This window comes from Aegilops tauschii, chromosome 2 (genome assembly GCF_002575655.3).
Source record: "Aegilops tauschii subsp. strangulata cultivar AL8/78 chromosome 2, Aet v6.0, whole genome shotgun sequence".
In the NCBI taxonomy this organism is placed as follows: Eukaryota; Viridiplantae; Streptophyta; class Magnoliopsida; order Poales; family Poaceae; genus Aegilops; species Aegilops tauschii.
The window spans coordinates 200,918,481-200,945,443 of record NC_053036.3 but is presented as its reverse complement, the minus strand read 5'-3'; the positions used below and the strand labels follow the sequence as shown (position 1 = coordinate 200,945,443).

General features: G+C 44.5%; 2 protein-coding genes across 4 annotated transcripts; one reads left to right on the top strand and one right to left on the bottom strand.

The window, feature by feature from the left end:
- Window positions 1-3,885: 3,885 nt before the first annotated feature.
- On the top strand, window positions 3,886-8,798 carry LOC109767064 (condensin-2 complex subunit H2). Its single transcript, XM_020325817.4, has 11 exons — window positions 3,886-4,368; window positions 4,745-4,844; window positions 5,276-5,379; window positions 5,466-5,602; window positions 5,687-6,137; window positions 6,240-6,415; window positions 6,507-6,671; window positions 6,760-6,840; window positions 7,724-7,825; window positions 7,912-8,067; window positions 8,140-8,798. Exons 1-11 carry the CDS (start codon window positions 4,173-4,175, stop codon window positions 8,467-8,469), a joined length of 1,998 nt encoding a protein of 665 aa, XP_020181406.1. The 5' UTR covers window positions 3,886-4,172; the 3' UTR covers window positions 8,470-8,798.
- Window positions 8,799-9,436: 638 nt separating this feature from the next.
- On the bottom strand, window positions 9,437-23,125 carry LOC109767065 (uncharacterized). Of its 3 annotated transcripts, none has more exons than XM_020325819.4 (19): window positions 22,314-23,125; window positions 21,322-21,790; window positions 21,138-21,220; window positions 20,863-20,976; window positions 20,597-20,785; window positions 20,020-20,085; window positions 19,466-19,522; window positions 18,873-18,986; window positions 18,646-18,762; window positions 18,470-18,577; window positions 18,249-18,396; window positions 17,821-18,000; window positions 16,923-17,735; window positions 16,618-16,859; window positions 16,412-16,540; window positions 16,051-16,240; window positions 15,635-15,860; window positions 9,948-10,103; window positions 9,437-9,825 (listed from the first exon to the last, which is right to left on the bottom strand). In XM_020325819.4, the coding sequence occupies exons 1-19, from the start codon at window positions 23,010-23,012 to the stop codon at window positions 9,738-9,740; spliced, it is 4,188 nt and encodes a 1,395-aa protein (XP_020181408.1). In that variant the 5' UTR covers window positions 23,013-23,125; the 3' UTR covers window positions 9,437-9,737. The 3 variants fall into 3 exon arrangements, with proteins under 3 accessions (XP_020181408.1, XP_020181410.1, XP_020181409.1); XM_020325821.4 differs by having other exon boundaries at window positions 16,618-16,760; window positions 22,314-23,116; XM_020325820.4 differs by having other exon boundaries at window positions 18,873-18,944; window positions 22,314-23,114.
- Window positions 23,126-26,963: the final 3,838 nt, after the last annotated feature.

Sequence of the window (26,963 nt, the reverse complement as noted above, 5' to 3'; positions counted from 1 at the left end):
CATCAAATGGATCTATAAATGCATCACGGATGACCAACCTCGCTTTTCTTGTTTCATGAAACGGAAGTTCGAATTCTGAACCTGCATGGGCACTTGTCCAGTTTAGTGCAAGATAAAAGTCAGAATCCATTCAGGAAAAGCCAATCAGAGGTAGTACGCATTATCTTTCTATCTATCCTAGTTTTAATCACACACTAAGTCAATCTATCCCCTTTTTCTTTTGAGTGAATTCCACTTCCGCCTCATCGATCGACACAACACCGCCATCGATACCTGGGTCTACACGTACCGCCTCGGCCTCAACCACTTCCCCGATCTCACCAGGGAGATGGCTGCAAGCGTCAGCTATATCTGTTATTTTACATTGATCTAGAAGCCATCTTGGTTGAAGGTTGCACCTTCCATTCGCTGTGTGGGCATAATTTCCGTTGGTTCTTTTCTGCAACTAATTCTGAACCCACCTGATTGTTGCTAGGTGTTAGTAGTTAGTACATGATTTCAGGTAGTTCTCCTTTCTTGCATCTGTTTGAGGTTCGTGCGGCTTAGGAAAAGAAATAAGCTTAGATGACCACATGTAAAGAATTTCGCAGGTAATTGATAACGGGTAGATATTTGGAACTCTCTCCAAAATACTGGAAATGGTCAGTTTTATACCGTTCTCTCTTATAATGCAAAAAAGCACTACTATAGATTTCGTAAAGCATTTTGGTTCGAGAGTAGCACATTGTATTTGTAAAAATACAAAGGTGCATATGTTGTATTTATGCAAGGCCTAGCTGTTATGCTGAAGCATAGTAGTCAGCAGGTAAAGTACGACAAGCTACCATTTTAATATAGTTCTGTAGCTAATGTTCCTGTCCCCAAACCTGCTTAAAAGAATCAACCATTCGTGGCATGGAGAGTAAATGTCGCTCTCACAAATCATCCTAGGCTTGTGGCCCTCCTGACAGACAATGGAGCAAATATTAGCATGTTTTCTACGAGGGCATTCATAGGTAAGATAAGCTTGACAAAAAATCTTTAATTGTAGAACATGCCATATGTATCCTTTTTAACACTTTAGCATAGCTCTACAAATGGGGTTAAGAATATATAAACGTCTCGGCATGTTTGATTCCATCCAAATCAACACCATTTTTGTTGATAGCAGGCTGTATAAGTTCTATAATACCTTGTCGCTTTTACCAAGGGCCTCTGCCTAAACAAGTTTGGCAATAAAACAAAATTAATAGGGAAGTCAAATATTTATTGTAAGAAATAGATCACTACTCAATATTTTTCCATCAATGAAAAACATGCTTCACCAAATATTATATCCCCTCCGATCTGTATTATTGACGCTCGAGCGTCAATAATACAGATCGGAGGGAGTACTTAATCTTTAATAATTGCTTATTACCCTTGGTTCAGAAAAAGTATTTTAGCACACATGAAATAACGGTAATGAAATAGGTAACTTTGTAGGTATGCCTACCCTTCTCTCAGTAGTCGTGTACCTATAAGTACTTATCCCTTGTTCCTACAAATATTGCAAAAATCTCATAATATTGTTGTCAGAAACATCAGTTCTGATGTACATTGGGCTCCTTGCCCTGTTTGACTATGGATATGGATGTAAGATCACACTAGACAATGACACATTGAGAAATTTTGAGTATTCAAATGAACTTGTAAGTACCACATCTGAAGTCCATAACACATAATATCCATTCTCATAGATGTAGTACTGACCATCTATGTTGCTGTAGTACCAGCCAGCGACAGGGTCATGGTAACTCAGTACTGAAAATGAGAATGCACTCCACTAATCCCCTTCTCTTTATCTGCCTTTAGCATAATTGCTAGCTCTGAAATCTGTAAACCATGATAAGAGAAGTGTGAAGCACAGTGACAATATAACACCCTTCATACTGATGTAGAGCAGAGTAATTATGATCTCTGGTCAGTGTTGTAGTAAGCTGATCTTCTTTAATTCCAAAGGCAAGTGCACCATCAGTGCAGAAATCATCATTGAAGCGATCATATCAGAAATTCGTGAAACTGATCTATAGTGTGTACAACAAGAACAAGGAAAAAAGGACCATAAATGGGCGCCCATCACGAAAATATCAGTAATGTATCCAACAGTTATTTGTAAGATGGCTTGACTAATCTGGATAGCAATTACATGTTCATTCATTTTCTCATGTAACAGTCAAAGAAAAAATATCTTTATAATCAATTTATCATTTAATTAGACCACCGGTTTACTCCACAGAGGCAGTGTGTCAGTTTCTAAAAAAGATAATAAAATAAAATGCAGCTGCTGGTCTAGATGACTATCATGATCCGGTTGCACAACAGAAGCTCAAATTACCGAGCCAAAACTGTATATTGGAAGGTTGAACCCTAAATTAAAAAATAACACAGTCTTTTGAATGAACATGCAAACTTAGATATACGGTTGTGCATGGATTGATGGATGTACAACTTTGAGTGGAGGCACCAGCAAGAGGAATAATAGCCCGTGATAGTAATCCCCAGTCCTTAGTGATCAAACTTTCCAACCTATCACCATATTACCAGATAACAACTTAAAAGGCTTATTCGTGTTAAACAAACACTCCTGCATGAGAAAATATAGTAACAGTACTGACCACAATAAGGGAACAATCCAAGCAGCACAGTAAGAACTATTGCATCTTGAGGTAGAGAAACAAAAGTAAAGTGCTCACCATTGGGATTGAAACGAGGGTGGCGAATCTTAAGCTCCACAATTTTGTGCATCCAATGGTTGAGGCCTTCATCAAGTTGTAATGACCAATCTATAGCAGCACATGCAGAATGTTAATGGAAAAACATTCAGCCCTTCAGCTTTCCGTTTCCAAAAAATTCTTCAATAACATGAATGCCCACATCAATCTCCAAGTAAAATCAGAACATGTTCAGTATTTTGGTTAAAAAAATATTGCAGACCATAATTGTCTACCTTTCACGATCATAATCCAAAACATGCCTATACGTCCTTGGTATGGGATAGTGGCTTTTGCGCCTGCAACTGCAATTGTGGTGAGCATTTTCGTCGAGCGGATTAGAGCGCTCTCGGGTGGGGATGTATGTGATGGTACCCTGCGTCGGTAGAGGAGATGGACGCCTACAGTGGGACCTCCGCCAAGATGCGGTCCGGCGGCGAGGTCGGGCGTGGGCAGTGGACTCGCTCCTAGCAAACGCAGACAGGGGGAGGTGGAGTGGGGGCACACCTTCACGATCTCCATGGCGTCCCGAGAAGAAGCTCCACCTCGAGCACCTACATCGCCGATATGTGACGGCATCCTTGTCAACGCCACCACTTCGCATCCAACTCGCGCAGGTCGCGCCCACCCATATCAGGCACCACCGCCCTCGAGTCTCCAGATTGCCCAGCCGCCGCGCTGACTTTGCCTTGCCCTGCCCGTGACGGCCGCCGTGTCCGCTCCCGTGACGCTCTGATCTCATCCACCGCCGGCCGCCGCCGCTCCTCCAATGCTAGTTCAGCGCCAACGAGGAGAAATGGGCAGAGTGCAGGCAGGGCCTGGAGGAGATGGAGCCGGGGACGCAGAAGGAGAGGCCATGAGCGCTGGGGAGGGCGGCGGCGGTAACCCTAGCTAGGAAGAAAATCTGTGCGAGGGGAGAAGCACTCGTCTCTTTTTATGTCTTCGCCCGTTTGATACAATAAACTTCGACATAGTAAAAATAGACGCGTGGATCAGGCGAGCGGGCGCTCCTTGCCCGACGCTTATTGTGTTTGATGGATGTTTGAACTATATACTCCCTCTGTAAAGTAATATAAGAGCGTAACACTCTAAACGACAGTGAATAGGGTTGCCATCACGATAGTGCAAAAACCAGGGGGTTTTGTCGCAAAACATCGGCTGTTCACTTTATCCCCACACTACTGGATTGTTTCCAAAACTGCGAAACGGCCCTTCACCGAAACTCAGATCCCGCCGTCACAAATTCCATCGAGCGGGAGGCCTCCGAAATCCGAAAATTCCCCAATCCTCTTCCAACCCTAGCCCCTTGCTTCCTCCCCCCTTTCCCTTCCCGCTTCCAAGCACCCTCACCGCCCGCGGTCCACGCCCATTGGATCCCGAGCAACCATCCCGCAAGAATACCTCTTCGCGCCCAGTAGCTTCGTTGTCTGAGGGAGAGTCATGGAGGACGGCAGCGGCGGCGCCGGCGGTGAGGGGAGCACGAGCGGGGGGAGGTTCCCGATACTCCAGGCGAACCGGGACCCGGAGTCGAACTGGGAGGTGGACGTCGCCAAGAGCCTCGAGGAGTACCTCCTCAAGATCTGCTCAGGCGAGATCTCCGCCGAAGACGGGGCCCACAGCTTCAACTTCGCCGAAGGTACGGCTGTGTGGATGGTAACCGTGTTTCTTGCGGCGAAGGCGTTGTCTTTCTTTTACGGGTGGCGCAGTGTGCCAGGATTTGTTTGAAAATTGGGACGGTAGAAAGACTGATAGTTGGAATTTGTGTGCTTTTTGGTTGGTTTTATTATTTTGCTCGAATAAGCTTTAACGAAGTAGCTTCTTTTCGGTGGATTTTGTGGTTCTTCCCCAGGTGCTTACAAAACCTGGAACTCCTTTTCTTCTTCTTCTTCTTCTTTGCGAAGGCTTCTTGAGACCCATGCTAATTAAATCAGAGATTTTGCACTGAAAGAAAGTTCCTTTCTTCTTGTAAACCCTTCTACTGCGCTGGTAATATGTGGCCACTTCATGTGCAGCTGCGCTATTGCTCCAAGGTTCAGTTCAAGTTTACAGCCGCAAGGTGGAGTACCTGTACTCATTGGTGCTACATGCGCTGGAATTTCTCTCGCAAAATAAGTAAGGATATATCAGCTTTGTCTTAGCATTATCTGTATGCTACCTTGTTGAGACTTGGACGTTGCACATCTTAAATGAAATGGGCCTCAAACTGCCAGACAGTGACATATCTGCTGGCAACTATAGCTTTCTTGCACATCTTATTTCGGAGCATGACATGTCAGGTTAACAATAAGGGCCCTGATTTAGGGAGCTATAGAATTTCTAAACTAATTAACTATGTCGAAATTAACAGTGCAGAAGCAACTATTGGTGTCTGCTAGATATAAACCCTAGTAGAGTTTGTGCTTTCAGATTATCTCTTATATATCTGGTTTGTGTCTGAAACATCGACCCTTGTTTGGACGATTGCCAAATTATGGGCCTGCAAATTCCTCTTTGACCACCCTAGTGCATTTTTTGCGAATAGTCTAACATTTGAACTATACCAGGCAAGATCAACAAGAAAAGGGATCTACTGAAGCTAACGAAAATGGTCCTAGCACTACTGCCAACAAAGAAGATGATATGTTTATGGGTTTAGATGATGTCCCAGGTAAGTGGACATTCTGCGGTTCTACCAGTCATATGTTTACTTTAAATGACATGAAACTAAGCATATCGCCCCTTCTAAATTGCCAGCGGAAACAAGGACCACTTTGGATAACAACCTTGACCATGATGATATGCGAAGAAAAATTGTGAGGCCACCAGCAAATCTTCTAGTGTTCGAAGGAGACTGTGTCGATAGCGAAGCAAGCGAGCTGGATTCATATTTGGTAATCCTGCATTTCTTTAATTGCAACTGAGACTGGTAGCATGTACTGCCGTACTAAACTAGTCTAGTTGTTTCTTTATTGCAGTTAGCAACATGTGGTTTCTACGGAGATTTCCTCCTGCTGGATCCATGTGACGCACCAGCTGTTTTTGAATTTTTGCAAGGAAAAAAATCCTGCAAAGAAGATATTTTGGCTCATAGACGAACTCCTGGGAAAGCCCGAAACAATGTCTTCACTTCCCCAAATGTAAGATCAGGGGGTACTGCTCGTAGACGAACTCCAGGGAAAGCCCGAGATGAAAATATAGATCCAACTCAGGACAGCGAGCAATCTCGTGAAATGATAGCAGATCAAAGTCAAGAAGATAGCTGGCCTCATCATCCTGTTGACCACAATTCTCCTATCATCATGCCCCCACCAGATGATGAAGACCCTGGGTGCCCAGATCTCGGGGATGATTCTGATGATGAGGATCCATATAAATCTTTGGATCCGCATGAACCTAGCAACCTAAAGATCAAGCCTTACAAGAGAGGTATTCGAAACTGTCGTTTCCCCTACAAGGATGTTTTATTTCCTTGTATATTATCTCCACTAACTATATATTGAACCTTCTTTCTTGATCTGTTTGGAACAGTAAAAGCTTTTTCAAGGCAAGTTATTGGCGCTCCAAAGAAGAAAACCCTTGCATCTATATTTCCTGTGGCAAAAATGGATGGTGTTGTTAGTCCTGAACTAACAAAATATTTTGAAGTACAAATGTCTCAGCAGGAAAAACCTGATGTCTCCCAGTCAGTTCCTCTTTATGAAAAGGTGCTCAGCATTGTTACAAAAATGTGCTATTTTGATTAGGTATGTCAGATATGTTCATGTAGTAACTTGTTGCAACCCATTCATGCTGCAGCTTAGAGAGTCATTTGAAACTGGTGAAGTAAATTGCCATACATCTGGAGATTTGAAGGATGACAAACAGACCAATAATTTTGATGATATTGATGGGCCAGACACCCCGAATGATCCATATGTTGACATGGATATTGATGATGACATGCCAAGTTACTCGGATAAGGTTGATTTTCTTTAGCTTTCTATTAGTTAATCGCTGTCTTCACTGACCTAACAATTGGCTGACATCTGCTTACTATACGTCTGTTTAGATCGATGATGAAGTGGTTCGAGTTACACAGGACAGCATGGATGGACATAAAAGCCTTGATGATTTGTGTCGATCACATCTGGTAAGTCATACGGACCACTAATAGCTCCATTCCCTTTCAAATTTTGCGTAGATGCATGAACTTTCCTCTATTTTTATTTGCAAGCAACTTGCGCCATGTAAGTTGCCAAAATATATGAGATGTCCAGGTTCACTAGTGTCAAGCTGTTCGGAATAGCATGTTATAGGGGTTAGCTAACATATCATCTAACCATTTTGTTCTTTTCTTTGTAACTTTATCTTGTTTGATGATAATTGGAGTTTATAGCTAATATTCTTGAATGATGTGTCTGAAAGAATAACATGATTAACACAAATTCCATTCAGAAATTTGCTGCTATGCTGGTGCTAAACTTGTTCAACGAAAATGCTACATTGCTGTCTTGCATTTACTTCATGTGTCTTCGCTTCTCATATATTCGGGTGTTAAGGCATGCCATTTTTGTCTTCTCAAATAGATGTGGTATGCTTGAAGCCAGCTACATGTTGATCCGTCACAGATTCAATGAATTGCTAAATTTAGCTCTTGTGATGACTGTTTTGTTCTGATACATCAGTATTTCATCACTCTGACATGACTTAAGTGCTTGTTGTATCCGATGAGACCAAATGGCATTTAGATATTCCTATTATCTCAGATGTTTCTTTTATACTATACCACATGGCATTTAGGGCACTGTTTGTTCAGCCAGGGCATTGTGTCCTATGGGTTGTCTGGTTTCTGGTTTCTGATACCACATGGCATTTCCACACTTTTCTTGGCAGATGTCGTCAAAGCACAATACTTTTCAAAATATTGGTTTTGAGAAACAGAATTCCGATTGATCGCTAACTACTTTTGGATTGTGTTTTGAATTTTATGTTAGCTGTTCAACTTCCAATACTAACATGGATAACTCTCACAGGATGCTCTCCTTGCTAGCATAGCTGAGGCTGAACAACAAACCGAGCTGGATGCACGAGTTTCAACATGGAAAGAGCGAATAGAGCTTGCCTTGGAAGAGCAGGTCTGGTTGCATGATTGATCTGCTAACTGTTCTGCACATATGAACTTGCTTCACACTCACGAGTGCTACAATTCATGCCTTTTCAGGATAGAAATCCACCCTTTGATATCGGTTTATATGGAGAACAGATCCTTGACACACTCTCGTCAAGAACTGATACAGGGATTGCATCATTCAGTGAGATTGTTAGCAGCAAACCAAAGTATGAGGTTGCAAGAACATTCTGTGCCCTTCTCCAGCTGGTAACTCCCTTTATCTTTGCGGTTGCTTTTTGACGCGGCACCAGACGACCCTGAGCTTCACTCTTATTTTAGGTGAACGGAAGAAGTGTTGATCTGGACAAAGGACAAGCTACAAATGACTTGGTTTGCTACACAGCTGTCAATCCATTCCATGTAAAGCTGATTGGTCCCAACCGTAGACCAGAGATGGAGGCACGTTTTGCACGCAAGAGAGTCAAGTCCCCTCAAAGAAGTTGTGGTGAAGAGGGCGAGCCCTCTCGGGTACAACCAAATTCGTCTAAGAAGCAGCCACCTAAAAATGGCAAGGTTTCAGTTAAGGCAGCAGTCAGATTGACTCCTGAAGGAAAGCGAAGGCGAAAGTCTGCTCAACTGCTGCAGCCATTCAATCTGGAATCCAGCTGATGCAAATGAATGGCAGACTGACCTTACCAGTCTAATTTTTCTCTTGTATTGTTGAAAGCCTCCACCCCCCCCGAGGAACGTTGTTGATTGTCTAGCTGATGGCAGTGGTTGATAAGAAGGGTGAAGTATTAGGTTATGAAGTAGGGCCTAGCTAGAGCGCTAGATGGTGTATATGTACAATTGATCATTGTGCTGTTATGTATGTATATTATTGATATCGACCCAAAATGTAATGTTTACTGGCAACGTTTTTGGGCCAGAATTGCCCCTGTATCGGGCAGATACAATTGTTTGATATTCTAATTCAGTAGTTGGCATTTGATGACTGAGCTCATAAGGTCTATTCTTATTTGTTAATGAAATGATTGAAATTTGCTGAAACAGGTGCAAGTAAGGTAAAACGATATAGATTGATCAAACTAGGCCGTGCTTCACTGAGAAATACCATGGGTGCCAGCAAATCCTATATGCAAAAAATAATTTAGTAATTGTAAAATATCCATATTTTTTTTGGAATCTAATATGGTATTGTACTTGTATAAAAAGATTCGTCAAGGAATGACTTCCATGGTATTCCAGGCGAAAATAAATAAATCAAAACACTATACTCTCTCCATTCCAATAAGGCATGCATGTTTCCCAAAATCCAGCTTTATATAAGGCATGCATGTTTCCCAAAATCCAGCTTCGACCATAAACTAAATCTATAATATATATTTTTATGGCTTAAAAACTATACCACTGAAAACTTCTATTAAATACAAATTCAACGGCATAATTTTTATCACATATAATTTATGGTCAAAGTTAATTTTTCAGGTGCATACATGTCTTATTCATTGGAATGGAGGGAGTAAAAGTATAATACTTATCATATTTGATTTCAAAAAAGTTTCAGATTTTTTTGACTTTTATGCAAGTACTAAATTATTTTGCGCATATAGGGTGTGCTAGCACCCAAGAGCCATAAGATCTTGTCAAGCTTTCATGCCAGAATAGCATACATTGAAATCGCAAGTCGGTTTCTCACTTCTGCCTCGGATCAATGGTCGTAACAGGATAAACGCAACACAACGAAGAAAATGTCAAGAAAATAGAACCATTGTCACATACATCAAGCTGATGCTCCGTTCCACAACCCCGACTGTTTACTACCACGACTGACGCGCACACAGTAAGTTCCATCACGTCTGTCCACAGGATCTACCTTTGGACTACAATCACCTCCGGTTCCAGAAACCAAGGGCTACAAACCACATCGTATGCCATTATTTATTGGTGAGAAGATGGTAGAGGGCCGCCGCCTCCCCGAGCCGCCGCAAATTGTCCTCCTTACGAGCTTCGGTGTGACCATTTCTTGCAGAGACAAGACAAGCCAAGCCGTTAGTCAAGCCAGTGAATCAAAAAACAGTCTGGTCCAGTTAGCTATACTCTGTTTCACTAGTACTTTTCCAAGAATGTTACTGTTCTCTCTTTACCTCTTGTCGAGCTCCACCTTCTTCTCAAGGCCTTGCACCATACTGGCCAGCCTTCTTATGTGGTGCCCCAGGGCCCCGGCGAATCCGCGCCCTTCTTCCGACTCGCACAGCTTCTTCAAAATTTCACATGCGATGAAAAACATGTCTGTTTTGTTCCTGAGGGCAACGACAGAGAACATATCATCTCAGGAATTACAGGCTCACGAATCAGAACAAAAGGACGACTCAAGTTCAAATTTCAAAACTGTACGAGTTCTCAATCCCGCAGGTTGAAGGTGTTAGGAATAAGCAACTTGTATTCCCATGAGGCCATAGGCCGATATATATACATGTACAGGTGTGGAACATATGCAGGAAACCCCTTATACAACGGGATAAATACAAAGGGGTACATGACTTATATTATAACTCTAACACTCCCCCTCAAACTCATGGTGGATGAACAACACTGAGTTTGGAGAGATAAAAGCCATGTTGTGCTCGAGTCTGGGCCTTCGTCAGGAAATCTGCCGACTGTAACTCGGAAGGCACATACTGAAGAGCAATAACCTGATCCTGCACAGCAGCGCGCACATAGAAAGCATCAACACCAATATGCTTGGTGAGCTCATGCTTCACAGGATCGCGCGCAATGCTAATAGCACCTGTACTGTCAGATAAGAGCAGAGTCGGTGTAGTGACAGAAACACCAAAATCCTGAAGTAACCACCGTAACCAAGTCACCTCTGCCGTCAAAAGAGCCATGGCTCGCAACTCAGCCTCAGCACTCGAACGGGAAACTGCAATCTGTTTCTTCGTCTTCCAGGCAATGAGAGAACCACCAAGAAAAACACAGTAAGCAGAAAGTGAACGGCGATCAGAAGGATCACTAGCCCACGTAGCATCCGAATAGGCCTGAAGCTGTAAAGAACTGGAGCTAGGAAAGAATAGACGGTGAGAGATCGTGCCCCGAAGATATTGGAGAACACGAAGGAGATGACTATAGTGAACCGATGTGGGAGCAGAGGCAAACTGACTCAGAATATGAACCGGATAAGAGATGTCCGGACGAGTGACAGCTAGATAGACAAGACTGCCAACAAGATGACGATAACGCGTCGGGTCAGGGAGAGGATCACCATCAGTAGCACGGAGGTGAACATTGAGCTCCATAGGAGTCTCAACAATGCGCTCGTCAGTAAGAGCAGCACGAGCAAGAAGATCCTGGATATACTTTTCCTGGGATAAAAAAAAGCCATCAGAAGTAGAAGAGACTTCAATCCCAAGAAAGTAGCGAAGAGGTCCAAGATCAGATATAAGAAACTGCTCATTAAGACGGGCCTTTACAAAGGCAATATACTCGGGGTCATCCCCAGTGATGACCATGTCATCAACATAGAGAAGAAGAAGAGTCCGACCACGAGGAGAAAGGTGAATAAACAAGGCTGGATCATGAGCACTTGCTGAAAAACCAGCAGTAGTGACCACAGAGGCAAAACGCTCAAACCAGGCGCGAGGGGCTTGCTTAAGGCCATAGAGAGAGCGACGAAGACGACATACCATGCCATCAGGAACAGAATACCCAGGGGGTGGCTGCATGTACACCTCCTCACGCAGCTCACCATTAAGAAAGGCATTCTTAACATCAAGCTGAGATATAGACCAGTGGCGTGCAGAGGCAACGGCAAGAAGTGTACGAATAGTGGTCATATGGGCCACAGGAGCAAAAGTCTCGTCATAATCACAACCATGCTCCTGCTGAAAACCACGAGCCACAAGACGAGCTTTGTGACGCTCAAGAGAACCATCGGAGCGAGTCTTAACCTTGTAGACCCACTTAGAAGTGATGGGACGGACTCCGGGAGGAAGAGAAACAAGATCCCAGGTACCAGTGCGTTCAAGAGCAGCAATCTCCTCTGCCATCGCAAACTGCCATTCAGGATGAACAACAGCCTGACGGTCAGAAGTCGGCTCAAGAACAGCAGCACCAGCGGTGGGAAATCCAAAGCGATCAACAGGCGGACGAGGACGAGAACGCAAGCCATAAGTAGGCTGAGAGGAAGAGGACGACTCATCCAAGGAAGCATCCACAGGTCGTGAACGACGAGTGTAATGCTGAGGAAAAGAGGGAACAATAGAAGGAGGAATCGCCAAGGTAGAATCGGGGGGTGGCGACGAAGAAGTCACCGGAGATGAAGGTGTAGAATCCGGTGACATGCTAGGTGAGGAGACCGGGGAAGATGGTGGCTGTAAATCGATGAGGGGTGGAGAAGCAGAGGGAGTGGAACGAATAGGCAGAGGCGCGACGGGGGTGATAGGTGAGTCAGGAAAAGTGAGGAAAGAGATATCCTCCACGGAAAAAATCGAGGAAGATGGGCGTGGGTAGAAAGGACGAGACTCATCAAAAGTCACGTCTCGAGAGATACGCATCCGACGACCGATAAGATCCCAACAACGATAGCCCTTATGTTCATCACTGTAGCCTAAGAAGACACTCAACAGACTGAGCGGTCAGTTTGGTGCGTTCGCGAGGGGCAAGAAGAACATAGCAAACACAACCAAACAGGCGAAGCATCGAATAATCGGGAGAACGATAAAAAAGACGCTCAAAAGGAACACCACCCTGCAAAGCAGCGGACGGCTGAAGGTTGATGAGATAGGCGGAAGTGGAGATAGCCTCGGCCCAAAAATGAGGGGGAAGAGAGGCGGCGATCATCATCGCACGAGCCGTCTCAAGAAGGTGACGATGCTTGCGCTCAGACACGCCATTCTGAGCATGAGCACCAGGACAAGAGAACTGGGCAAGAGTACCCTGCTCAGCAAGGACACCACGCAACATCTTAGAGATATACTCGCCAGCGGAGTCAGCACGAAAAACACGAATGGGTGAAGAGAACTGAGTATGAACCATGGCAGCAAAACGCTTATAAATAGACAATACCTCACTACGAGAAGTCATGAAATAAAGCCATGTGTAACGAGAAAAATCATCGATGAAAATAATATAGTATTTATGACCACCTTTCGAAGCGAAAGGAGCCGGACCCCATACATCAGAATGGACTAAATCAAAAGGACGCTTAGACACTGACTCACTATGTGAATATGGTAACTGAATCTGTTTGCCAAGACGACAACCCTGACACTCTAAAGAGACATCTCCTGAGACAGACCCCAGAAGACCTCGACGAACTAAAGACGATAACCGAGAACCACACAGATGACCAAGTCGATGATGCCACTGCTTGAAGGAACCAGTAACAAAGGCGACAGCAGCGGAGGGACTCGCGATGGTGGTGGCAGCGGAAGGAACATGAAGCCAGTCCAACTCCCAAAGACCCTGAGAATCACGGCGGCGAGGGCCAGCCCCAACCAGAGTGTGCGTGCGACGATCCTGGACAGAACAAGAGTCAACATCAAGGATGACACGACAACCAGAATCAGTAAGTTGACCGGCAGAAAACAGATTCATGGTAAGTCGAGGAACATGAGCAACATCAGGAACAGAATAAGGAGTGGAAAGATGGCCTCTACTAGCAACAGAAAGTGGAGTACCATCAGCAGTGAAGACATGAACAGGAGAATCCAGCGATCGAAGAGAGGACAAAGCGGAAGAATGAGAAGACATATGAAAAGAAGCTCCAGAGTCCAGAACCCATGGGGATGTACCTGACTGTGTAGAGGGCAGGTGCTCAGTGCGGGAAGCATCAGTCACAGAACCAGCAGTACCCGTCGAGGAAGAACCTGAAGCCGCGAGCAGACGCTTAAGTCTCAGAATATCCTGCTCAGTCAAAGCAATGGCGGAAGCTGTCGAGGGAGATGACGAAGTCCCTGAGGAGGATGATCGCGCCTTGCGCAGGTGTTTCCGCTTCGTGTAGCACTGGGACTCAATATGACCATCATTGTTGCAGTAGTCACAATGTGAACGGGAGCGACCTGAGCCTCCAGAAGGAGTGGGCAAGAGCGGCGGAGCACTCGAGCGAGAATGGGGCGGTGCAGCAGGTGGAGTGGAAGAAGCCCGAGTAGCGAGCACAGAGGGAACCTCCAGCAAACCAGCACCACGTAAGCGAGTCTCCTCAGCACGAATCTCTAAAAGCGCCTCCATGAGAGAAATACGGCCACGAGCAAACAACTGAGCACGCCGGGGCTCAAACTCCTTACGGAGCCGAGACAGGAACTCGTAGACGCGATGAAACTCCAAGTTGGCCTGGACAGCCTGGCAGCAGGGGCAAGTACGACAACCAGCACTGCGGAGAGAATCAAGCTGGCGCCAGATAGCAAAACTCTGTGCATAAAAGTCATCAACAGTAGAGTCACCCTGCTGAAGAGCATGCTCCTGACGAACCACAGAAAGGTATAAGGCATCACCAGAGGGCTCATAGCGCTGACGAAGGCAGGTCCACATCTGAAAGACAGTAGGAAGACCCAGAAACTCAGAAGCAAACTGAGGCAGAACACTAGCAGTGAGAACAGCTGCAACACGAGCATCATCATCAAGCCACTGGGTGTAAACAGACAAAGCACCATGATACGTCTGAAGAGCCTCCTCATAAGCCAAAACCCTCTCATCATAAGCACGATCAGCAGTCTCATCAGCAAGCTTAGCCGCATCCTTGGCGGCCTGAGTAGCGTCCGTAGGAAGAACCAGTGGAGTCGGCGAAGTAGGGGCCACCGGAGGGACCGGACGTGGCGGACAGCAGACCTCGCCAGAAAGAACACCCCAGAGACGAATGCCACGCATGTGAATGCGCATGAAGCCAGCGAACTCGGTGTAGTTGGTACCATCGAAGATCACCGGACAGCGAGGGACAGCAACATAGCCCGATGCAGCAGACATTTTTTTTTTAGCAAAGATCCGAAATCAGCAGAAAGCCGGACGAGGACGGCGGCTGGGAGCGGGATCTGGCACGGGAAGCCGGCGAAACCCAGCGAGAAGGCAGCTGGGGGCGGGAACCTCAGATCGCGAAGCGGACGAGATGGGTGGGCAGCTTCGTCCAGGCACTGGAGATGGCGGAATCCAGCGGTCGGCGGCAGAGATCGGCTGCTGGCCTGCAGTGGCGGATGCAGACAACCCCCTGGCCAGGGCGTGCACCTGCTGCGGGAGAAAAAGACGCACGGTGCGAGGCCTCCAAATCGAGACACCCGCGAACACGAGGTTGACAAGGACACCGCCGGGATTGGACGAGACGGGGTGGGTGGGAGAAGAGGCGCCTGTGGTAGGAGTAGCAGACGACATGGAGCAGCACAGCCGGGAAAAGGAAAACACGGCGGCGCGATTGGATCTGAGCACGAGTTGCGACGTGCGAAAGAAAAACCTAGAGCTCTAATACCATGTTAGGAATAAACAACTTGTATTCCCATGAGGCCATAGGCCGATATATATACATGTACAGGTGTGGAACATATGCAGAAAACCCCTTATACAACGGGATAAATACAAAGGGGTACATGACTTATATTATAACTCTAACAGAAGGATCAGAAAACAGAGGCTGCAGGGACAAACTACTTAAACATAGGGAACATTTATAATGGAACACTAGCTTCAGTGGAGCCTCTGTTTTGAGTATGTAAAAAATGCGCTGGCACGGTCCTTATTGTGTAATCATGTCATGTGAATGAGCAAGCAATTAACTACCAGGAAGACCAAAATGATACTTAGGAGTTAAGAGTAGTCAAAAAATGAACTCAATACTGAGAGAAATTACCGCAGCAGCTCCTGGAAAATAGTGTTAACCAATTGTGGATTGTTAGCTAACACCGGTCGAACATTTGGGAATCGTGCAATGTTCCGCAGTGTATAGAGTACTTGCTTCAAGACTTCCTGGTCAGGGATCCCACGGTTAAGTTGAGGGATTTGCTTCAGCAGAATGTCTACAGCACCGGCATCAACAAGTGTCGCACAACACTTCTCAGAAAGCTCTGTAGCAATACCTGGAGGAGAAACGGTACAGATATAGTAAACCGCAGGACTCCAGAAGCAAGTGCCCAGTAAAGGATCAGAAAACAGTACAGTCCTAAGGATGTCAAGGAAGTCAATATGAAACAAAGAACACAACAACACTGACATGAAACCAGGCTAGAGAAATACTCCAAAAGGTAGTCTTAAAGAATATATATTTACTTAGTGTCGTGCAAGTTTGTCGAATGCTGCTGATGCTTCTACATCCAGTGATTTGTGACAGCGCAGCAATTAGTCTATTGATCAGGCGCATGTCATCATCAACTTGTGCAGAAGCCTTCTGAATTCTAGACCTTATGTCAACAATTTCTTGCTTTGAAGCTTTCCTCACATGGTGTGCTTTGACAAATGACTGCAAAATTCAAGTGGTAGAATGTTATATGAAAGAAAATGCACCATTGCACACTGACACAAGTTCTTGAAGAAACTGGAATATCATATGAAGAAAAAACTTGAATCGTTTTTGCAAAGAAAAGGAAGTGTACTCATGTAAGAAATCATATGGTTGGATGTTGGTCATGACCTGAATAATAGTTATAGACTTCCTTTTTCTAATAGCAAACTGTCGTGCTATCCAACCACGAACATGGGATTGAATAGTAGTCACAGCTCTTTTCCTTGATTCAAGAAACATAACATTTCTCCACCATGTCTGCAAATAGACTGATCATATATACCTTCCCTCCAGTTACAATCCAACTAGAAAGTAGCAAAAAATAGCACACATACTTGAATGACATGGATGCAGCAGGTAATTCGTTTGGCTTGTTTCCGAGCCAACCAACCACGAACTGAGGATTGAATTGAGATAGCTGATAGTCTGATAGACTGGTGCAATAGGACCTTCCTCCACCATCTTTGTAGCCTTAAGGCTGAGTACAACACAATTTTGAGTTCAGTACTCTGGTGAGATTTTTTATGCTGACTTTGGTCAAGGCTAACAAGGCTAGTGTAGGTTTGCAGTGAAGAACCTGCATGAGTAATGTGGGTTAGTAGCCAACAAGAATGCACCAAAAGCAGGAATAAATACTAACCTAATAGTCGCTTTCTAGCGAAACATCCTCTGGCAATACGCTGAATGTCTAGTGCAGCATTGTGATACCGCCGAAAGGCCCAGCTGCACAAGTTGTGTCTGGCTACAGATTGGATTACAATGATAGCTTCAACTTGCTTTGTGAAACACATCCGCATGGTGAAACCACGCCAGTGGCTCTGGATTTTGGTTGCAGCAGATATTCTTTCAGATCTGTTGTGTACAAATCTTCTATATGCAAACTGTATCTTTTGAACAGCCACTATGTCTTTGCGAAGTGAGAAATCGAGCTGGGCAGATACAGGCTGTTCATGCTCGAATGAAGCTCCACAAGATATATTGCTTCTACTATCCACATCATCCTCGCACGCAAGTTTAGTGGCTGATGCTATGCTGGCAGTCTCAATCTCACATGGGTGATGGCTGACGGAATTTACAGAGCCACTCTTAATGATACTCCGATGAGGACTAGGAGAAGTTACATAGTTGCTGTTTTTGACATGAAGCTGCAGAATAGTGACTGTATCTATATGGTTACTCTCATCAAGGCATTGAGGGGCAGCAGAAGCTATCGATGTACCCAAATCCTTGCAAGGTGTTGTTTCATGCTCACCATCGCACATTTCTATGCAATCAGTTTTCGGCGAAGCTGTAGTTTCCAAGAACCCATGGCTTTCAAAAGGCTCGATGTTCTCAGATCTCTTTCTTTCCCCAATCCAAATCCTTACAGCTTGCTGAATCACAATGGCAGATCTTCTCATTCGCACAAATCTATGCCTTTCTAATATGGAAATTAACCATCTGTTATAGCTGCCTGGAAAGAAATGGACAGCTGGATATTAACAAGTATGGTGCGATTTCAGTGCATGAATAAGGAGCAATTAGTAAGGGAAATGTACCATGTGCTCGCACGTGGGTAGAGAAGGCGGCAGTTAGACAGCATGATTTCCTTATCATGATAACAGATGACCAAGCTCTTATAGCACCTTGCAGGATAGATATTGACTTCCTAAGCTCATGATATCTGTTCTTTGCAATTATCCGTCTGATTTGAGCTTGTATAATTGTAGCAGCCTTCTCTGGAGAAATAGTAACATGACATTCAGTCATTCACTAGTTTGCAGAGAATCTTATGTTGCCAACAAAGCTAGAAACCATCAAACTATGGAAACCTCACAGGTATTTTTTAGCAGCAGAAAATAATTGCTAATGCATATTAAAGTATTTGTGAACAGCACTAGATAGGCATCAGAGCCTTCAAAAGTGGCAGTTTTCATCTTGTTCAATGTAAAAACAGGACAACCAGATGAAGCGATAAAGGACAAACCCTGGCTAGTGCATGAATCATCTGTGTTATCTGTCCGAGGGGATTGATACTTCACATCATTCTTTCCCGGAGATTTAAGCCTAGCAGAAACTCTATTCTCCAGGCTTTGGCAGTCCAATCTCGTACTGATCAAATTCCGTAGTTGTTCCTATACAAATCAAGTAAGGTATTTTATGCATGCTGAACAGAAATGAAAGGGGAGAAATGTGAAAGAAAGATACCAATCTTTTATCATTAGTCAGATGTGAACAAAGGAATGCAATCAAAATTATTGCACCCTTTTCATCGAATAATACATCATTGGCTAAGATGCCACTAGCTGGAAAATCCTGCACATTGCAGAAAAAGCATGAGAAACATATACCTCCTAAAATCCAAATAAATAAGATACTACCACCTGAAGAAAGTCTCCAAGAACTTCTCCTAGTTTGCTTGATGGACAGCTGGTGATAACAGTGGAAGTCTCTTGTTCATGGCAACTGAACAATTCCTTTCGACAATCAGAAAATGTCTCCTGACAATCAACACAAAGGAAAATTAGCGCGTAAGATAAAAAAAATGAACAAAAAAGATGGAAGAAACTAACAATGAAGAGGAAAAACTTTGATGGAAGTTAAAGACAACCTTTAGGGGACACCTATGAATGCTAATGTTCAGATAGTGATTTATGAAGTATTTCAGTGCTTTCCTGTCAATCTGAGAACTTTCCACACTTAAGCCATATTTTGCACACACCGCCTGTAAAAAAAACCAAGGAAAATATGTGTAGAAATTACACAAACAAATACTCCCTCCGTTCCTAAATATTTGTCTTTTTAGAGATTTCAAATGGACTACCACATACGGATGTATATAGACATATTTTAGAGTGTAGGTTCACTCATTTTGCTCCGTATGTAGTCACTTGTTGAAATCTCTAGAAAGACAAATATTTAGGAACGGAGGGAGTACCTTACAGCCAAACATGTTGTAAGGTTAAAACTTAACACCGTACAGGTTGAAGAAATAATAAGCTCAAGAGGACACATAATTTGGTGGTAATGAAAGTACAAAACTCTAAAACGTTCAAAAAAATAGTACAAAACTCTAAAATGAAATGTGCACAAACCATTACAAATGCCACACTCTGATCTCTATATCTCTTGATCATGGTGATTTGCCAGACTTATACATTTGAACAAGTAGAAAACATAAAGAAGTGAAAAATCAACACCTACCTGAATCCAATCGTAAAGCAAGGCCATGTGCGACTTGGTCACAGAGATTGGTTGTTCCTGACATTAAAGAAGTAGAGCCCCTTACAAAAACAATAAACTAATAGTATTCCCTATTAAAATCACAAAAACAGAAGCAGACTTATACGGCTGCTTGATCATGGAATTCTGATCTTTTACTTGAGAAATAACACATAGTTACTGCAAAGCACATATGTCTTGTCCCATATTTGCCAGCAACGCAGGCTGTTTAGTGTTGAAACTTCAATGTGAAGTGCAGTGGAACAGAGTAAAGAATAATTTTGTTACTGCAGGCAATAGTTTAGTGAGAGACAGAGACCTTTTTTTAGAACGATTACACAAGTAGCCATATGATTCAGTGGTAGTTTAATGGAAGCAAGAACCAGAATAAAACACTGTCCAGTGATGATAAATTTACTTCAGGAATGCGCCTTGCAATCTTGTGTAACAGGGTGCTACTTAATACTTATGTCTAAGTGGAGTACAAAAGATTAGGGGGGTGGCTAAATTTGATCTTCTGGGTACAAGAAACTTACCACCGCCGATGCATTTAACCTGGATAGTTCACGAGCTAGTGAAGTTTTATTTACTAGCAAGGGTAACTGCACAAGAGCACAAGGTTATATATTTGAAGAACGACATGCTAGAGATAATTTATGCACTATTTGCAACATAACTATTTCTTACGAGTTATATTGTGCAACAAGTTAGTCTACACAGTGCAGGACATCATATGGAAAAAATTATACCCTGTTTGTGCCATAATTTATTAACTTGGACAAGAATTGATAGTAAGACAGAAGGACCAAAAACCTAAAGAATACAGTTTCTCACTAAGTAGAAATTCGCTGCTGCAACCCTTCTGACTTAGGCAAGTAGAGGAACAGTCATCAGATACTATTTAGACTGGGGGTAGAATTTAGTGCTGAGAAGTACAACATATCCCCACTGTAAGCCAGCCTATGAAGTATAAGCCAGCCTATGAAGTGAGTGAGAAAACAAAACTGAACATTGAATAAATCCATTAACTTTATTCTTTATACAAATGAAAGGTGTGTTATAACATTATAAAACTTTGACTGGGGTAACGTGATACTGAATATTTAGATTAACCTGCATATGAATGAACATATTCCATAGCAATGAAAGAATTAGTTCCTTGTCGCCATTAGCAATATCTTCTGCTGAAATTGTGACTCCATCTGCATCAGATATTGGAACCCCAGCTTGCTTGATATACTGGATAGCCGTGGTGCAATTGTGCAATTTCTTTTTATGTGTATCTGATGGAGCAATCACTTTCTGAAATAAAACATGATGTCTCTGTAAATCCAATGACAATAATCATCCGGCTAGTGTGGGGCAAGTAAAGTACATACCAAAATAATCGATGCATCAGAAAGCAGGAGCTGAACAACTCTACAAAGAATTATGCCATCATGGAGATCTTCAAATAAGTTTCCTATAGTGAAATCATACTCCGACAGCGCAGGCTGGTAAGGAAACATAATTAGAGAAATTCACCAAATATTCAAAGGAAACTTATAGCCAAAATATAAAATGTCAAAATACAGCAATATGTTGCATGGTTATTGTTCTTTTGGGATCATTTATTGCATAATTTTAGAGCACGGTCGCCTAGCTATCACCATACCTGTTGATAATTCAGTTTATAGCCCATGGTTGACAGATGCATCAGGAGATCACCTTCTCCATGCATGGCCTCAGCCAAAGACTCTACAATTCAGGAACAAGTAAAAGAAGACACGGTCTGTTGAATAAAATACATGCAAGTTCACAAATAAAATAAACCAGAATTAGATGGATTTGCTACTTACGATGAATAATTTGCTGGCTAGATTTTATGTTGGCTCGGTGACAAAACAATGGAGGGGATCCACCGTCAAGGCTATCGATTCCAAATTTGAGAGGTAGGGCTCTTTCCATTTTCGCCCTATCTAGAGCAGCGACGAGCAGAAACATTCTTTTCAGTATAATGTCGCCCAATGCTTCAGTATAATCTGTTCTGTGGAGCCCTTCTACAACCTTATTGTGAGCAAAAGTTGTTGGGGCCACGTTTTGACCAAACAACTGCTTCTCCAGAAGAAGTTTCAGAAAGGAAACCTCCTTTTCCCGTTTCCACGATCCACTCTGTAGCAAGCAATCACCCCCAAGGACCATATGCAAGCCTATCCTGAGCCACTCTGGATTGTAACACAAGAAAACTCTAGTCGCGTTCTCTTTCAGCCTAAGATCGGTAACAATTGGGCAATTGGCTCTCATCTTCAGCCTTCTCTCATCAATGTTCTGCAAAAGAAGAAACATTACTGCTTAGAGTATCTTATTAATGGTGCTGCCGACTGAAGTCAGCTGAAAAATTCTCTGTTTAAGATATTCTAGCTGTAGTAAATTTTAGAGATACAAAATCACAGTGTCAGATTACCAACAATAAAGAGATGTGCAACATCCCAAGTCCCAACATACAGCATGACATGTCCAACCCACGCGAATATTTTTCTGTTACCTGTATGTTGTTTTCAAAGAGGATTCCACATTGTCCACTATCACCTATGTGCTGCAAATGGCAACTCTTACCATGCCACTAAATTAAGATCAACCCCAACAGGCCAACTGTACAGCCTAACCGTGTATGAACTGGGGGCGAGGGGCACGCCAGGTAATTCAGCTAACTTTATTTGCCTAGCAATACGCCTGAAACGCCGATGGTTGAACGAATGTTGAAATTGGGGTGGAGGGACCATTTAGTCTAAAAGATCCAATCCCTTAACTCGTACGTACAGTAGAATAAAAGCCCTGGAAAAATCCTCACCTTACAAATTTGGCACATCATGACGAGCACCTCCTCGCACGCCTCCGTGCTCATGTACTTGCCCATCCTCTGCTTCACATCCTCCAAGCTGCACACCTCCCTCAGGGACTCCCTTAACACGGCCACCATGGCAGGTGTCATCGCCTTCCTCTTCTCCCCGTAGCGGTCCCTGCCGCGGTGCCGCTTCGGGCTGCTGCCCCGCGCGCGCTCCCCGTCGAGCCTGTCGCGCTTGCCGGCAGCAGAGACGTGTGTGGCCGTGGCGGTTGCAGCGGGGGAGCAGCCGCAGGCGGAGGGGTCGCGGAGTAGGAGGGAGAGCCATGACGAGGCGGAGGCGGCGAAGGCGCGGAGTGCGCGCTCGCGGCCGGACTCGGCGCGGCGGGCGGAGCGCGACTGGTCGAGTTCGAGGGCGCGGAGGCGGCGGGCGAGGGGCGTCGGGGTCGCCGCGCCGGCGAGGGCCTTCCTGAGGCCGATGGGCGTCGGGGTCGCCGCGCCGGCGAGGGCCTTCCTGCGGCCGATGGGCGTCGGGGTCGCAGCGCCGGCGAGGGGCCTCCTGCGGACCAGGGGTGTCGGGGTGGGGACAGGGAGTGGTGTTTTGGAGGCGGTGAAGAAGAGCGGGGAGGGAGAGTTGGGGTTAGGTTTTGGGGTGCCGAGGTTGGAGACGTCGCGGAAGGGGGGGTCGGTGAGCTCGCAGCGGTTCATGGCGACGGAGGAAGGAAGACGTTCTAGAAGATTCTGGAGCAGGTGGGTAGCGCTTCCATGGGATCTGGGAGGAGCGGGGATTGTGGTAGGAGTTGGGGTATTTGGGGTTTTTGAGCGGGAAGTTATTGGTGGACCACGAACGGTCGCATTTCGAAATGAACGCTCATCTGCTCAATCTGTACGGAGACCCGGCCTGGATGTTCAAAGTTACAACAACTCTAGCGCTTTGTTTGGAGAACGCTGCTACACACACGGTAGAATCTGAACGATTTGTGCACGATACAGCGCATCAAGCCGTCCATGCATAGGTTAAAAAAAAAACGTCTATGCATAGAGGAAAACTGACTATCACCATTCAATCCTCTATCGTCCCTGTTCGGCTATCCACCAGCTCCGTGGAATTATAGGATCTGCAAAGCACCTATTTTCCAGCTTCACTATTTTAGCCTGCAGCTCCGCCAACTCCACGAGCTGAGTCTGGAGCAGAGGGACTCCAAACACGGCTAAAGTCGTCCACATAATAGTTTCGTTGTTTGGATGTTCGTACTAGGGATTGGGCTGGAGCTCCAATCCAATGAGAAAACTGAAAATGGCACAAATACAAATTCGTCGGTTTGCTTGTTCACTAAATTGAACCTTCAAATATCTTTAAGGTTACAATGCCAAATTTTGTTTGGACGACAAACTTTGGAATTGCAATAGCTATATTACAAAGAAGATTATACCTTGTTCTACATGACTAAAAAATGAAATCGCCTCACATGTGACTGTAAAATGGAGTGAATATATAGTAGTACAAAGAATAAATATTCTAGAAATGAATCACAACAGCACTAATGGTCACATAAGAACAATATTCTCTTATAATAACATTAACACAAATTGTAGACAATAACGAACAATACATACACTCAAATATGATACTAGTTCCAAACTGTGCACACCACTAGTTCATAGGTACATAGACTCAAAAAATGACAGTTCCAAACAATATTTCAGCATCAAATATTCATCGATACAACAAATATGATAGACTCAACACATGTACTTATGATAGTTCATAGATATTCCAAACAATATGACAATTCCAAACAGTACATGGACTTGAATATGATAGTTTCAAATAGTACATAGACATAAATATGATACATCCAAACAATAAGATAGTTCCAAACACTAGCTCATACATAGTTCCAAGTTTAACAAGACATACAAGAACACACACATATCGCAAAGCTTCATTCTTCAAGGCAACATTAGCAACCATGTCTTCCTCATGGTGATGGGCAACTCCATCGAAGCTTGAAACAGGCGACCATTAAGTACCAACCTCCCATAACATTGCATCATATCTTGCTCGGCTAAATCAGGTATCAACTTAAGTGCATCAACAATTTTCATCTGGAGTGGTAACCTTTGGCCTTAATATGATGCAATGGTCTTATATTTTATTAACCATTCTCGAATCTTTTTACCTTGTCGATCTCACAACACACGATCTGTATAGCTAACTCGACAGCGATCTTCGACATTATTGCACACAGTTGGTTGCTTCAACCGTGTGCCCTGTAGAGTGCAGAATTAATTATCGCACTCGAGTGTCCATCATCACCCTTCTGTGTAACTTTGACCTCATCACCCACGGGTAAACTTATGACCGAAGTCATTCCACACACTTCGTTTTTACAAAGCTTTTTGCCAACAAACGCCCACGATTTGTCCCTCTTCTAGCCAACACGTGGCCAAACTAGCCGGGCGGGAAGCTTGCGCAGTAAACTGCGCGGTAGCGCGGGAACATGCTCACCGACGATACATTTGGTGCCTCTTCGAGCCCACACATGATCAAACGAAACGCGTGCGGTGCGGTGTTGTCAAGTGTGCACTGGAATCCTCCGCTATGAACGTCGTAACAAGACGTGACGGTTACAGGTCGGCCGGGCCCCATTTATTACAGTGGCCATTTTACCCTTGTGTCTCTTCAACCGTTCGATCGCGCCCCACCATTATAGGAGGTACACCCACCACGACAAATTCTTAGAGGGTATCCCGCGCGGCTCCAATGGCGCGCCGAGCGGCTGCCGACGACGAGCAGCAGTTCACCATGCATGCCGTGGTGGACACCCACAGAAGGTTCACGGACCTCTCGGTGGTGTACACCAACGACCCGGTCTGGGTGGAGCATTCCATCCACATCATGGAGCTGTTGCTTGCCGAGGAGAAGTACAAGGTGGTCGGGTTCGACCTCGAGTACACCCGCGCTCGTGCCGGGTCTTGTCCCAAGGCCGTCGTCGCCCAGATGTGCGTGCGCCACCACGTCCTTGTCTACCACTACTGCCTGGCCACAAGGCCTTGCGAGCGTTCCACCATGTTTGTCAACAGCCCCCACTACATGTTCGCTACGGTGGACATCACCAACGATGTAAAGGCGCTCGAGAATTCGGGCATCGCCTGCCAGAATCTTGTCGACATCCATGGCCAATATAAGATCTGGGGCAGCAAGGAGCATGAGAAGGACTTACTGGTTCACCTCGCCGATGCCATCATTGACCCCTACTACAGAGACATGAAGGATTCCTGCAACAAGGACAAGCGTGCCTGGCACTCGGCCTGGATGGAGAAACTCGACAAAGCTCACATCGTGTACGCGGCCAAGGAGGTGTACACGAGCTACGACATGTACAGGCGGATCGTTGACATGAGGAAGTGCCTCCTTCCCCAAAACGGCCAGGGATCCAGCTGGAAGCAGAGCAATGGCAAGCGACGTCACAACAAGAAGTAGATGATTAGATCCTCGTTTCTCCTAGTTTAGTATGCATGTAATTGCTTACTTCGGTGTGTGGAAATGTTATGTGTGTAGTCACTTGTGTAATTGTATGCTTAATTTGGTTATGCAATGCTGTCTTTTTAAGTATATATGTTGATGCTCTGTAGACAGAGCGTAGATGTTGTGCGGACAAAGAAAATCACATCGCACACGGACTAAACAATGGAACCCGTCGGTGATGTTTTCATCAATCACTCACAATTGTATACCAGCAATCGTTTGCTCACAACACACACGACTTGTTAACAGGAATCGTCTGTGTTGTTATCGGTCTTCCCACACGTTTCCGATTACAGACCTGTTTGCCGCGTATCACACACATCTTGTTAAGTTGAACCATTTCTGTTCTCTTGGCTCAACGCAAACAGTTCATCCGAGTGAATTGTATGCCGTATATCACACACACCTTCATCTGGCTGCCCGTTTCTGTTGTTCCGCCTCATCACAAATAGTTTATCCAAGTAAATTGTATGCCGTATATCGCACATGCCTGCATCTGCCTGCCCGTTGAAGGAAATATGCCCTAGAGGCAATAATAAAGTTGTTATTTATATTTCCTTATATCATGATAAATGTTTATTATTCATGCTAGAATTGTATTAACCGGAAACTTAGTACATGTGTGAATACATAGACAAACAGAGTGTCCCTAGTATGCCTCTACTAGACTAGCTCGTTAATCAAAGATGGTTAAGTTTCCTAGCCATAGACATGTGTTGTCATTTGATGAACGGGATCACATTATTAGAGAATGATGTGATGGACAAGACCCATCCGTTAGCTTAGCACTATGATCGTTTAGTTTATTGCTATTGCTTTCTTCATGACTTATACATGTTCCTATGACTATGAGATTATGCAACTTCCGAATACCGGAGGAACATTTAGTCTGCTATCAAACGTCACAACGTAACTGGGTGATTATAAAGATGCTCTACATGTGTCTCCGATGGTGTTTGTTGAGTTGGCATAGATCGAGATTAGGATTTGTCACTCCGATTGTCGGAGAGGTATGTCTGGGCCCTCTCGGTAATGCACATCACTATAAGCCTTGCAAGCAATGTGACTAATGAGTTAGTTGCGGGATGATGCATTACAGAACGAGTAAAGAGACTTGCCGGTAACGA

Excerpts from the sequence above, each read along its gene's own strand:
- LOC109767064 (XM_020325817.4), top strand. The coding sequence starts at position 4,173 with ATGGAGGACGGCAGCGGCGGCGCCGGCGGTGAGGGGAGCACGAGCGGG. Across the intron at positions 4,845-5,275 it reads GAATTTCTCTCGCAAAATAA|GCAAGATCAACAAGAAAAGG; the intron begins GTAAGGATATAT and ends GAACTATACCAG. Across the intron at positions 5,603-5,686 it reads GCGAGCTGGATTCATATTTG|TTAGCAACATGTGGTTTCTA; the intron begins GTAATCCTGCAT and ends TCTTTATTGCAG.
- LOC109767065 (XM_020325819.4), bottom strand. The coding sequence starts at position 23,012 with ATGAACCGCTGCGAGCTCACCGACCCCCCCTTCCGCGACGTCTCCAAC. Across the intron at positions 18,578-18,645 it reads TTCTTGGAGACTTTCTTCAG|GATTTTCCAGCTAGTGGCAT; the intron begins GTGGTAGTATCT and ends TGCAATGTGCAG. Across the intron at positions 16,860-16,922 it reads CGCTAGAAAGCGACTATTAG|GTTCTTCACTGCAAACCTAC; the intron begins GTTAGTATTTAT and ends TTACTCATGCAG.